The sequence below is a fragment of the Zosterops lateralis genome, assembly GCF_965231275.1.
Source record: "Zosterops lateralis genome assembly, chromosome: 2".
Taxonomy (NCBI): Eukaryota; Metazoa; Chordata; class Aves; order Passeriformes; family Zosteropidae; genus Zosterops; species Zosterops lateralis.
In genome coordinates this window covers 111,498,052-111,511,878 of record NC_139763.1, presented here as the reverse complement: position 1 = coordinate 111,511,878, position 13,827 = coordinate 111,498,052, and the positions used below count along the sequence as shown (strand labels likewise).

The 13,827-nt window shown below is 39.6% G+C and overlaps 1 protein-coding gene across 6 annotated transcripts in view; it reads left to right on the top strand.

Moving 5' to 3' along the window:
- ROBO2 (roundabout guidance receptor 2) overlaps positions 1–13,827 on the top strand; it is a 445,348-nt gene that overhangs the window by 409,063 nt on the left and 22,458 nt on the right. For all 6 annotated transcript variants that reach the window (XM_083855698.1, XM_083855697.1, XM_083855695.1 and 3 more), the window contains 2 exons: positions 2,477–2,737; positions 5,968–6,182. In XM_083855698.1, coding sequence (XP_083711824.1) covers positions 2,477–2,737; positions 5,968–6,182 — 476 coding nt within the window. The remainder of the gene's footprint in view (positions 1–2,476; positions 2,738–5,967; positions 6,183–13,827) is intronic.

The window sequence follows — 13,827 nt, the reverse complement described above, 5'->3', positions numbered from 1 at the left end:
TTACTAAGAAACCTTTTTGCTATCAAGCTGAACCTTTGGGGAGTTGAAGCAAGTAGGGTCAGAAGGCGAGCACATCCAAAGCTCGTTTATTCACCACTGAAAAGTCACCTGGGAGTGTCTTTTTCCCCTGTCCCTTTTAAAGAAGAAGCCATTATAGCAAAGCCTGAGGTTGAGAGAGCAAAAGGAAGTGAGAGAACTGTTGCACTGCACATTTTTAAGCAGCATGATTTAGGATGGTCCCTTCAGCCTTAGTTGTAAATGTCCTGAGTAAATGTTGTTTGGAAAGAGGAATTACATCTGGTCATATCTTAATTGTTTGCTAAGGATGAATGTGTATCATGTAACATTTTCTTAAATCTCTGTGTTAGGAAAATGGTAATGATCAATCACTCAACCTCTCCTAGAGACCAGATGTTAAGAAGCAGCCTTTATTTTTACTTCTTTGCTCATATGTGTTTGTATATTTATGGTTATACCTACATCTATAGAGATTTAAGTTCATACAAGTGTGAATTACCAGATATATTTTCCATGGGCTTTTGGATCATTAAGTCAGGTTGTTTTAGCTGTCCTGAATCTTTGCATTTAAATACAGACTACAGACTTCTGAATAAGGAAAAAATAGTTTTGTTAATTTAAAGGAAAAAGTACTTTCGTTAATTTAAGAAGTCTTTGTGTTTTGCTGAAAGTAAATGTTCTGTTCATAATATAGGTTTTGCAACTTCTCCATCTCAGTGTTCCCAGCCTTTTTGTTACCTGGCTTCACACTTGAGAAAATTGACAGTAATTCATTTTTCTCTGGGAAACTGGTAAATCCTTCCTTCCAAATCAGAAGCTTTAAAGGAGTATTTTTAAGCTGGTTTGAGAAATTAACTGTATAGTGCAAAGCACTGCCTGCCTGCATTGCAGAAAAAAGGACCTTGTCAGCAGTCCTTGAAGGTGGAAAGAAGATAAAGTGACTTAGATGATGCTTGGGAAATGGCCTTTAGAGTGTGTGATGGTTTGACAGTGAAGGAGCCTGTCTGGTTGTCTGATTGCTTTTTTTTTTTTTAAAAAAAAAAAAACAAAAAAAAAAAAAAAAAAAAAAAAAAAAAAACAACTGTGTATCCTGAGTTGTTTTGGAATGCACCAGGAGTTAAGAAGAAATGTGTGCTGATGCTCAAGGGACTGATGCCTGACTGGATGTTTTGAAGATGGGAAAAGTAGACAGTTGAGATTTGAGAGGTGTGATTGTCAGCAGAGCTGTGTACAACTGAAGTTGTGCTCAGATTAGGGAGTTACTCTGGGGAGATAATGCACAGGGAATGACCACAGTCACTAAGGCCTATCCATCTGGAATGATGTCAGAGTCTCTAAGGGACAGCATCCCAGGATGATACTGTAATACAACACCAAACTGAAACTCTGATGAGTACAGAGACTGAAAAGAATTGACTTGCTGGCAAAACTTCCGTAAGAAGTGGTAATAAAATATAAAGGTTTTGGTTTTAGTCCTGATCAGGTATAGCACCATCCTTACACCTTTGGTATAAGGCAGCAAAAAGCACAAACTCCTACCAGGACACTCTTTATGTCTGAAGAGAGAAGAATTTGGTATTCAAGAGTACTCCTAGTGGTTAATATTTCCATTTATTTTGGGCAGGTGTGTTGAAAGTGTTCAGAAATGTAGCACTGTCTAGGTAAGTCCCAGTAGAGATTGGGTAGGAGGTGGGGTGCTGGCAGAGCTGTCAACATGTGTGCTAATGTACCTTATCAGCTGGTGCTGTGACACAGCATATGCTTGGGGTCAGTGCTGCTGTGACAGGGATGTATTGCACATCAGAGGAGATACCCGTGTGCAGGGTGGGAAGACCAGAATTTATGAGGAAAGTGTGGCTTTTTATTTTAAGCTCCAAACCAGAAACAAAAATGGTAAATTTATAGACAGATAAAGGGGAGGATGGAAGTAAATGGATAATGCTCTTGGGGTCATGGTGTGACTCTTGGGGATGGGCCAGGAGTTGGGCTTGGTGATCTTTGTGGGTCCATTTCAACTCAGCTTTTTCTGTGAAATATTCTATGAAATAAGTGCGTAAGTGCTACTACATAAAGCTTGCTCTACCTTTTAAGAATGCTGCTATTTTCATGTCCAAGTCAATATTCATTCCCCTACATTAATGATCCTGGAAGTGTGTTAGTTCATTTTTGTTGTTGATTGTGGTGCAACTTTATCTAATCACCATTAATGAATGCAATAATGGGTCAGTAATTTTTCTGTTGCATATCTTGTTCCAGTTGCCTATCAGTTGTGGGAAAAATTAAACTGACTCAGTAAGGACAATGTAAGCAACTACAACCCTATTCCCATTAATTTTTAGAATGCAGACTGTGTCCAAGGTTTCCAACTGCAGCAGGAATCCTGTGTACCCCCTACACCCTCTACTGTGCAGCAGGGAGGAGTTTTGATGCACACTAATTTGTTTGGTTTCTGTTTTAGATATGACAGTGATGGTTGGTGTCCACCTTTGCCAGTTCAGACCTACCTGCATCAGGGCATGGAGGATGAGCTTGAGGAAGATGATGATCGTGTCCCCACACCTCCTGTCCGGGGAGTGGCTTCATCTCCTGCCATCTCCTTTGGGCAGCAGTCGACTGCAACTCTCACGCCTTCCCCACGAGAGGAGATGCAGCCAATGCTTCAAGCTCACCTCGATGAGTTAACAAGGGCTTACCAGTTTGATATAGCAAAGCAGACATGGTAAATGTTTGAAGGGGTCACTTGTGATCAGGGGAAATTAAATACTTGTAATAATAATAATAATAATAATAACAGTACATTCCTTTTTGATGTAAATAATGATTTGTGTTCAACAGCATTTCAATTATGTTTCCAAATAAGTAAAATGGAAGAAGAAATAGCAAAACTTGTCAGGCCACAGTTGGAAACACATCCCTATGTGCTTTTTTAAATCATAATACTTGGTAATATGCTAAATTTTTTCTAAAAACATGTAAAAACAATATTTCTCCAAAACTTTGCATGTGCTCAGCTAAGTAGTGAATACCAACCTCCTGACAGCTTTCATACAGTTGAGACCACTCTCTTTTCAGGCTAGCAGAAAACAGGAATTTTTTAGGATTTTCAAGAATAGTAAGATCCTTAATTCCTGATCAAAAATAATGACAGTCTCTTGGAATAGCCATGTGGCAGCTTTTACACTGTGTCCCATGAGAATGAAGTATTTGCATCTCTGTACTTTGAACTACCAAGAGAATTTCTCTATAGGAAAAACCCAGGAACAGCAGAAAGCAAGTTGTTAGTATTTACAGGATGCATCTAGTGTTTCAGAGCGCTTTATGCCTCTTTAAAGGAAGAGCAAGCAAATACCACAGTAACATTTCCCCTGCAAAACAAACAGAAGCAATCTCTTCAGGGACTGAAAAAGAACTTGTCAACTGCACCAGGCTGGGGATGTGGTGAAGGTCAGTTGGTTCCTGGATGTTCCCTGAGCAGCAGTTGTCCTTTTACAACTCTTCCACCCAGACAAAGCCCGCGACTCTCGGCGGAGTGAGCAGAGCTAGTTACTGAATGGCACTCTGCCAGCAGAGGAGCAGCCTTTCTTCCCTGGTAAATAAAGCCACGGAGCTATTCAGCTTGAGCTCCCATAAATACATCAGGCAGGTAGGCAGGCGGTGCCAACCCAAAGCCAGCTGTTTTCCCTGGGCACCATGGAAGCCTCGGGGCTTGTCTGCAGTCTGCATTCAGTCAACAGCGTGGCTCAGTCCCACTGCAGCACCGCGCTGCCAAGCGCCGACCCCAGCCTGCCTGTGGGACAGACCCAAATCCCAGGCAGCAGCTAGACCTGGCCTGTGGAAGGTACTGGCTTCTGAGCCAGCACACAGATGCACACCCTGCCAGCACAGGCAGTGGCTGCTGCATTGTGCAGCTGTTACCCTTCCTATGCCCTCCAAAGCGGTCCAGGCATGGATAATGGAGCAGGACGCTGCACCGAAGCCTCATGCAGCTGGCAGGAAAGGTCTTGCTCCCTTTTTGGGGAAATGAAAATTGATTGGGAAGTTTCATAATGTGCTTAGGATTATACAGATTTTAATGTTGCTCTTGTGTAAAGTCACAGTAATTGAGCCTGAAACTCTGCAAAAAAAAAAAAAATAACAAGGACATAACCTTTTTTCATGCCTTTTGGGTATTGGGCTAAATTCTGAGCATGATTTTTACATACAAGTGATTTTTATGACATGGAATTTTTGTTGTTTGGCTGGATATATATCATGCTAGTCAAAGTTGGTAGAAAGTCCTCCATTGTTTTGACTGGCAAGGAATATTTTTTAGTCTCTTTTTCACAAAGTTAACCTGTCCATTGTAGAGACAGGGGAAAACTAAACAGCAAAACGAGACCTGTCAGATAGGTTACTGTGGGAATAACAACTGAGAAATACAGAGATCAGCCAACTAGGAATTTAAGAAAGAGCCCATTAGAGATTACTGGAAAAGTACATAATCATTATGGCCTTGATCCAGCAAATCACTTAAGTATATGCTTAACTATGAGTACATGAGAAATTGACTTCAATTGTTCTATCACAAGCTTAACATTAAACATATACTTAAGCATTTTGCTTGATTAGGAGCTAATCACACTGTTTATTGAGGGTTAGTTAGATGGTAATGCCCTTTAGTGCCCCAGTGTTTTGAACACTATGTAGAACACTAAAAACCTGGTGTCCAGGCAGAAGAGTGTTCAATAACTGTTAATCAGAAGGGGATTGTATGTCAGAAAGGAAACACTTGTTCTGGAAATAAGACTCAGAAGAGGCAATAAGTTAAAACCTGCACTGAGGTGGAGAAAGTTACCAGTGGTACGTAGCGTTTACCATGACATTCTCATATCTGATAGCTTTACATCATGAAAATAAAATTTAAAAAAAGGCTTATTGAATAAAGAGAATTCATTCATGTAGGCAATAATTCAGCACAAAGTTTCCACTGAAAATGTATTATAGCTGGGAGCCAAACAGGTGACAATTGTAATTTCTTCAGTTTTACTGATGTCCAAGCAAGAGACCAGCAGAATCCTGGATCCCATCCAGAGTGCTGCCGATTCAAATCAGGTCATGGCACCTCACATGGAGCCACCCAAGGATTCCCACGTGCTTAGGTTAGCAGTTTCAAGCGTGGTACATGCTCTTGTGCCAAGGCTCCCCTGGCACAGCTTGTTATGTACCTGTTGTGCTGTGGGGAATGCTGCTCTGAAAGGTGATGGTGGTCTTTTCTCTCAGAAACCAGGCAAATCCAGCTCTGAATCCCATGCTTGCCTTTGGTCATTTAGCTATCTTGTGACTGCTTTTTTGTCTTCTTTTTTGTTTTATGTGATTGCTGCATGCAGTAATTTCACACATGCCTGCCCTAATACTGCTGCAATTACATCAATTAAACTTCTTGGAATAAAGCAAAATGAAAAGGCCTCGCTGCTGATGTGCTCATTGGACTTGAAAATTTCTTCTGTCCTACTGGCCATTCCCTCCTCTTTAGGGTGCCTCTTCAGGCACTGCATCTCTTTAAGTGGAAAAAGTGGGATTTTACTTTGGTTCAATATGTGATTTGCAAGGGGGAATATTGGGTGAGACACATATACACTAGGCTGGGATTCAGGATTGTTCCTTTCCATGCGTTTCCTACCTGATTTTTGTAGCCTCTGTGGCTGCCACTCTTCATCTGTGAGAATACAATCCTGAACTTCCCCATCCTAGAGGATTATATCTTTATTCTTTTTATTTAAGACTGGAAAGTGTGCAGGCACTCTGGTATTAGAAGCTGAAATGAATAACTTAAATGACTTTTCTCAAGTTTGGCCTAACCAAGCATGCTTTGTAAATTTACTCCAGGACTTGTTCAAAGGCTTGTATTTTATTGACCATGAGCTGCAAAGTGTCATCCATTCTGATAACTTTTCCTGTTTGTTTGTGTAGGCACATCCAAAGCAATACACAACCTCCTCAGGCTCCAGTTCCTCCCCTAGGATACGTATCTGGCAACCTCATTTCAGATTTGGAAACAGACGTTCCAGATGACGACGATGATGAGGATGATCTTGAAGAAGAAACTGTAGAAATCAGTAGGCCACTAAGAGGTCTAGAGCATACTCCAGGCTCCAGTATGGACAATCTAGACAGCTCTGTGACAGGTAACCAAACACAGTGACACCAGCTTGGTACTACCAGTAAAACACATCACCATTTGGACAATTTCTAAGTGAAAATTTATTCCACTCGATTTCTGTAACATTTAACGTTTTAATACCAAACACTAAAGTTAAAGAAGGATTTGGAAATGCTTTGCTGCAAAATGATAAGGAAATTCATGAATTTTAAAAAGCTTTAAAGACTTGAAAGAAAATTCAGTTATATTCTAGCTTTCATGAAAGGTTCATTCTATTAGAGAAGCAAGGCAGTTACATAAAAAGGAGGGGGAAGACTTCAGCTAAGCAATTTTTATTTCATAAATCAGGAGCAGCATAAAAAATGTTATCTTAAAGCACTTTTAGATATTCTGCTGGGCAAATGCTTTTCTAGATGAACACAAGGAAGTTAAAACACTTCAGAGTAAGTGTAGCTAAATCAGCACAACATTTATTTCTAGAGGAAATACACCATTTATGTAGGAAAATGTGTATTCTGAACCTACTTTGTATTGCTGAATTTAGTAATTGTTCCCTTTTAGAAAATCTGTTTAATAATTCTGACCCTCCTTCCCTCACTTTTTCCTGTCCTTTGCATGCCTACATCATCATCAAAGGGGACCTAGAAAGTCCTGCTATAATAAAATAAAGCATGGAATCCAAATGGATTAAATTGCTGTTGGTGAAATATAGGCAGTGAAAGACATTGATTTTTAAAATCACAGATTTTATATGGACATCATGTCCTTTTTGTCAGCATCAGTGAAGTTCTCTTTAGGTTGAACCAGGGCCTCTGTATAATGTACTGTGTTCATAATGTGAAGGTGTGCTGGAGACCCAAATATCCCCAATGCCACAGTGTTAACAGGTGCTGCCTCAGTTTGTGATCTCAGCCGATGAACACTGATTGTTGGCTTTACCTTAAGGGAGACTTGTTCAGGACAACTTCCTGCCATGGCACTGCTGAATTCCATCTTTGTCTGGACCTTTGAAATTCCAGTGCTTCTGCGCTCATACTTGAGGATTGCTAATCTGAAAACACTGCAGGAATATGACAGTGATGGAGCATCAATCATTTTCTTCCTTTCCCTTGTTGAATGAAATAGTCTGTAGCTTAATCCCACCTCCCAGGTTTTCCTTCACACTAGAGCCAGACTGCTTGCCAATCTAATTAAGATTTAAGAATCGTATCTCTGCTGCTGTGATTTGAAATCCAGATGCAACTGAAGGCCAAAGAGTTAAAGTTTAAAATCCCTGAATTGAGAAGGTTAACTTCTTAGTGCATGAGTATGTTAACTCACTCTGCTTGAATTTCTAGTGTAATCTCCTTCAGGCTATAATTCTGCATATTTTTGCATATCTCACTAGTGGCTCAGAATCTTTTCTGTTAGCAATTCACTAAGAATTTTGCACTGGTAGAAGAGCAGTAAATAAATTTTAAAAAAACTGGTTGGTATACATTTTTCATTTGGTATATATTAATATGGCAGTTCTTGTGTATCTGTAAATCAGAAAATGAATGTTTCCACATTTGCATCTTCATCTAATAGTTTGGACCAACCTCCCTAGAGCAAATAAGTAATAGTTGTATTCCTGCTCTAATTGGAAACTTTAGTGCTTATTAAAATTTATACTTTTATGAATAACCTTCAAACTTGTTATAATATTTTAAAATCTTTTTTAATTTTTTGAGTGCTCAATGTCTAATTACTGGAGTGTTAAAGGCTTCTTGATATTTTGGAAGAAATAGGTAAGAACTTGATAATGTGGACTGGGAGTATACTTTAGGTGATCTAAATACACTTCCATTCATCACCACCGCTAACATTGTGTGGCCTCGTCCAGTTGAAAATTAAGGCTTTTCCTTTGCCTTTTCTTTAACTTGTTTAATTACCAGGTGGATTTGTTCCTTGCTCTGGTTCACTGCATGGCAAGGTGTGTGCTGGCACTGCAGGGAAGGAATGTGCAGCTGGAAGGGGAAGCAAAATTATAAACTGCCCTTATAGCACTTGGCCAACATTTAGACTTACTTAATTAAGGTTTGATAGCCTTACAGAACTGCACCCAGAGTGTTAGCCTAAAGGGTCTGTAAGATGGCAAAATCTCCAAATAGCAAAACTACTTCTGTTTTCCTCAGTTACTATAAGGGAAAATCCTTGATTTTAGAAGAGTTTGTATTGGGCTTGGCTTTTTTTCTAAGGGTGGAAAGAAATTTCCTATTATACTTGGCCAAATTTTGTTTTTCAAAAGAGAATTGTTAATTTTTGTTCATCTGTTTCTGTTAACTCTTCTAGGCTGTGTTTGATGGTGGTAAGGAGTGTAGAGCAAATTGCTTCAGTTGTTCCCAAGCTGTTTCTCATTCTTCAATTTGATTGCTTTTAAAATACCAGAGAACAACTGAATTGTTCTTTCTTGTGCTGAGAATATATAAACGACTTCTTTTCACAGAACCTTTGGTGACTTCAGCCAGCATTTTTCTAGAAATTTATAGCTCACGTTTTCACTTCTCTCAATTTACTTGAAAGTGGAGGCAAATGAGAACAGCTGACCCAGATGAGGCAACATTTCTATTCATTCTGAAGTGCCCAGGGAGTTCAGTGTTTGTGAGAAATCTAAATTGACATCCCTTGGTCCAGACTTCCTCCAAACAGAGTTGCTGTGGAGGGAGCAGGGCGAGGTTCCTCACCTTGTAGTGTTAGCAAGCCTCAGCCATGCCTCAAAGATTCCCCCACTTGGACTGAAATGGGCTTTGTTCTTCATGGCTGAGCTGAGAACAAGGATTTCCTGCAGCGCCAAATGTGGGATTCTCCAAGGGGAAGCGCTGGCACTGCGTGAACCAAAGCACAAACTGCTGAATCCCTCTGACACCACAATGCTGCTCCTTTAAACTGTTTAAAAGTCAAGTTGTCTTCCAGGCCCTTGAGTTTTAGTCACAGCTAACTGAAGATTCAGACAAGGATTTAATCTGCACTATTAAGCTTTTCTCTTTGCAGGTGGCAGAGACATAATGTTGACATGTATAATAAAATGAAAAGAAAGGAGGAGTGCACAGGAACTGTATCTTAACATTCTCCAGATATCACAAAGAGAACTCAGGGAGGGAAGTTGAGATTTGCAAGTTTGTGGGATGTAATATGAAATTAAAGCCAAGGTTTTGCTTCATTCCCAGTATGGTTTGTTAGGATATTGAGTCACTGAATCTGCTTTAAAAAAAATAGAAAGAAAGAACTAAAAAACACTGGTAAAATTTTTGTTCCCTTAAATTTTAGTTCATAATTATTTAGGGTTATTTTTTGCTTTCAGAGACACATTGAAGTATGTTTTTTCTTTTCCTTATGTTTAATGTTTGCCTTTATAATGAATTGCTGTGCAGAGTTATGGCATGAATGGCCACAAAGAGTCTGTTGCATTATTCTACTTAAATAGACTTAATTAATTGCATATGACGGTTGCAGAAGAAATTAATTTGCTTCTCACTGAAATCACTAAGAGCAAGCCTAGGTTTTTTCAGGTCAAAGTGTTATGGCTTGGGGGCTTTCTTTGCCCTCTCCTTATCTCCTCCTCCTCCTGCAGCACCAGTGAAGCTGGTTGTCAGAGCTGTTGTATCTTCAGTCCTGGTGCATTTTGGCTGAGGGAAGAGTTTGACACATTAACTAGCATGGAAATTAGAGCAAGACCTCTTCTACCTCACTGATACAAGCTGATATAAACAGAGAGATATTCTTGTAAACAGTGCCTCAACAAATGGACACCTTTTTTTTTTTTTTTTTTTCCAGTAGAATTATATAGATCTGAACTGTAAAAATCTCTGTAGATTGTTTAGGTCAGCAAGGAAGAATATCCCTTATCTGACATGTTTTGGTCTTGATTAAAAGACTCACTGACCACTGTCTGTATGGAAAAAGTTGTTCATTCACTGTGTCTGAGCACAAATGGAATAATTCTTGAAAACTGCACAATATCATTCTCATGAGCCATATTTTACCAGAGCAGAGCTCAATATTTGTATTGATTTGTTTAGGGATACCTATTGCAAAAGATTCTATTTTATAAGCAGTTAGACAGATTGCATTTAATAGGAAGAATGTGCTTCATGGATTAAATATGTGCTCAGAAAATAGGAAACTGCTACTTTTTGTATCTCATAAAAATGGTAATGCAACAATTAGCAGGGTCATATTATAAAGCACAGACTTTACTCTAGCTTAATGGATCTAGGGATATGCATTCATCAGCAACGATAGATTTAGCATAAAATGACATGTAAATGAATTGATGACTGATCATAAATTAATTTTAGTGCTGAAGAAGTAATAGAGACACAGCAAGTTGCCACTTTATCATAGTATTTTACTGCTCAGCAACATTTGAGCAACTACTTAATGTTCTGTGTGCATTTCTTTTCTAACAGCTTGAATAAATTTGAGAAATTTTTGTGCCTTTCAGCAATATGGAAACCAAAAAAATCTAGAAGGATGGAATGCAAACAGAAATAAATTTGGCTAAGTGACATAAATTCATTTTTCATTAGATGTTTATGAAGGTCATTAATTATCATTGGACCTGTGAAGTGCTGAATATCTACATATGGTTTTCCCTCCTTTTTTTAGTATTTTCAGCCCAAAAATAAAACTTAGAGGTTTATTCCAGGTGTATGCATTTAAATACATGGGCATTTATGATAGAGGACAGTTAAAACAAACTCTAGTTTTTGGAAGTGTGATCATATTTAGATTCTGCTTTCAAACACTTCTATTATTCTTCCTCTTTTTGATGGTATAATGGCTATTGCCCCTTCTATTCCATTATCCACCAAATTTCACCAAAATCCAAAATCAGTGGGCATTCCTGCTGTGTAATCACAACAGTGGTCAGACATATCCAAGAGAGGATAATATCTTTCTCCTGTACAAAGGCTAAAGGAATTCTGTGACTGATTTCAGCTGAAGTAGCATCAGTCCCCAGGGACATCACCCACACTTCAGAAACCTAAGCAGTCTATCCCTGTTCCATTTAAAAACTGAAAAGAACCAGGGGCTTAACATTAATATGTGCTGGATGGTCTTGTAAAGGAAAACACATGAAGCAAGCACACAGAGTTTGGTAGATGCGGAAAAGTATCTAATGGAATTCTCAGAAGTGCCAGGTTTGTTGTGAGCAGCTTTTATTTCACAGGTGCATTTGACTTTCTATTATTACTATTTTTAAGTAAAGCAACAGTACACTTTACAAAGAAAAATAGCATTTTTATTGCCAGCAAAATGCCACTAAAAGCAGTAGCATGTAGTCTACTGGAAAGCTGGCACCTCTGTTTCCCTCACCTTTCCCTGAGAGCAAAGAAGCTTTCTGTTTGCATTAGCACCAAGAGATATTTTATGGAGCAAGAAAACAGAGTTCAACTTTTCACAGAGCTGATTTTGTTCTGCATAAAGCATTTACTGCTGCTGTCAGCAAGAGTAAAATTTACAGTTGCCAGAAAGCGTAAAAACTCAAATGTGCTCTTGGAAAACACACAGTGAGCTGCATGTAAAGAAGACACTAAAAGCCTGTTTCATCCCATTTCAAAAATGCACAGTTGATCTGAAAGGAACGTCAGCATCTCTTATTCTGCCTTTATTCAGAGAAAAACAAATGTGCATCTGATTTGGAAAGGAAGAGGCCAGTGCATGCCTTTAAACAAGCAGTCCCCATGTGTGCTGTGTTAACACAGCTGTGTGGTGGCCTGAGGTGCCCAGGCTGGGCTCCAGCACTCCCATGCCTCCTGGGCAATATCTACACCTCTGCAGGTCACAGCAAAATGGGATTTACTGCTGCAGCTTTTGCTGGAGAAAAGAAGCTGTTTAAGCAGGGAAACTGAATAGCTCAGGAATCAGTAGAAATAATGTGGAGATTTTGCCTTTAGCTCCCTGGTCACACACAGCTGTGGGTGCTGTGCATGGCTCAGGGTGTTTTGCTGACTTCAGCAGTTGGAAGAAGTTTCTATATAAAAAGTTGCTCCCAGCAACCAGAAGTAACATAGAATGGTTTGGACTAGGAGGGACTTTTAAAGGTCATCTTGTTCCAACCCCCCTACTGTGAACAGGGACACTTTCTACTATCCCAAGTTGCTCAGAGCCCCATCCAGCCTGGCCTTGAACACTCCCAGGACTGGAACACCTACAGCTTCTCTGGGTGACCTCTTCCAGTGCCTTACCACCCTCGCAGTAAAGAATTTCTTCCTTATATGTAATCTAAACCTTCTCTCAGTTTGAAAATACTGCTTCTTGTCCTGTCCCTACAGGCCTTATCAGAAAGGCTTTGTAATGACCCCACTCTATGTATTGAAATGCTACAGGAAGATTTCCCCAGAGCCCACTCTTCTCCAGGCTGTACAACCCCAGGTGTCCCAGCCTGTATTCACAGAAGAAGGGTTCCAACACTCTGATGGTTGTTGTGGCTCCTCTCTGGACACCCTTGAGCAGGGCCATGTCTGCCTTGTGCCAGGGGCCCCAGAAATGGATGCTCAACTCCAGGTGGGGTCATGACATCTCAATAACACTCATGGCCCTGCAAGAGCAGAGCTTCCAGTGTGACAGGCCCCTCCTAGAACAGCTGGAGGAGGAGAGGGGAAGGAGGAGTGATCTGTAGCCAGAGAACACTATTCCCAGCCTTGCTAATACTTGCTGTCCCTGGGAATGTGGAGGAGTTAAGGAACAGAGCTTTTTTTATAGGGTAGGCCTTGAAAACTGGCAGTCTGATAATAAAAATGTAGGTAATTTTAGAAAAACTGGCATGTCTGTGAGTGTGTAGAACAATAGCTGTATTCACACACTGTGTTCTTTTGCAGATTTTCAGTGTATTTCATACCTAAAATGAGATAATTTTTTTTACTTTGGTTAACAAAGAAAATGAAAAACAACTACTACACATACCCTGAAAGTGTCACCCCCAAATTACCATGTACATCGTATGTTGTGTAACAGCTGTGGTTAGCAAATGGACAAAGCAATGTGAGCAAATAGAAATTAAAAGTTCTTTTAAAACATCCTTAGTCTCATGGACCATGACACTGACAACAAAAAGTGCTCTGTATAGGATTTTATATGTCTCTACATAGACAATAGAATATACGACACAAAACCCTTGGAGCCTGAAATTAATAGCACACATGTTGAATTTTTAGCATCTAAGTATCATCTTTTGATATGTGTAGCTCTAGTTACATTTTTATGTTTCAGCTTGTGCTCACATTCTTTGTGGAATGTGTCCATAAGTGATTGTTTGAAAATGTCCTCAGCTACAGCATTTCATTTTCTTACATCTTCATTAAGTGTTTTATCTGTAGTATCTCTTTTCAGACATCATCAATAACTGCTGCTAAGTTTCTTTGCTCTCCATTCTCTATGATGTCCTACTGCACTTTGATTGTTAGTTCAGAAAATGCCTTCTCAGAGGAAATTCAGTTTTAGCCTTCTCTTGCTGTTATCTGGGCTCCCTCACATCTGTCTGCATCAGGTCGAGTCTGTTTGGAAAATAACAATTTTATGTGTGCTTTTGGCAAGCGGAATCAAACTCTGTCACTCTCTGTTGCACTTCACACCCTTTCTGCCTGTCAGACCTCCACAGACCTCTTTGGTTTCTTTTCTTGTATCTGAGGAGTGCACAGGGGTTT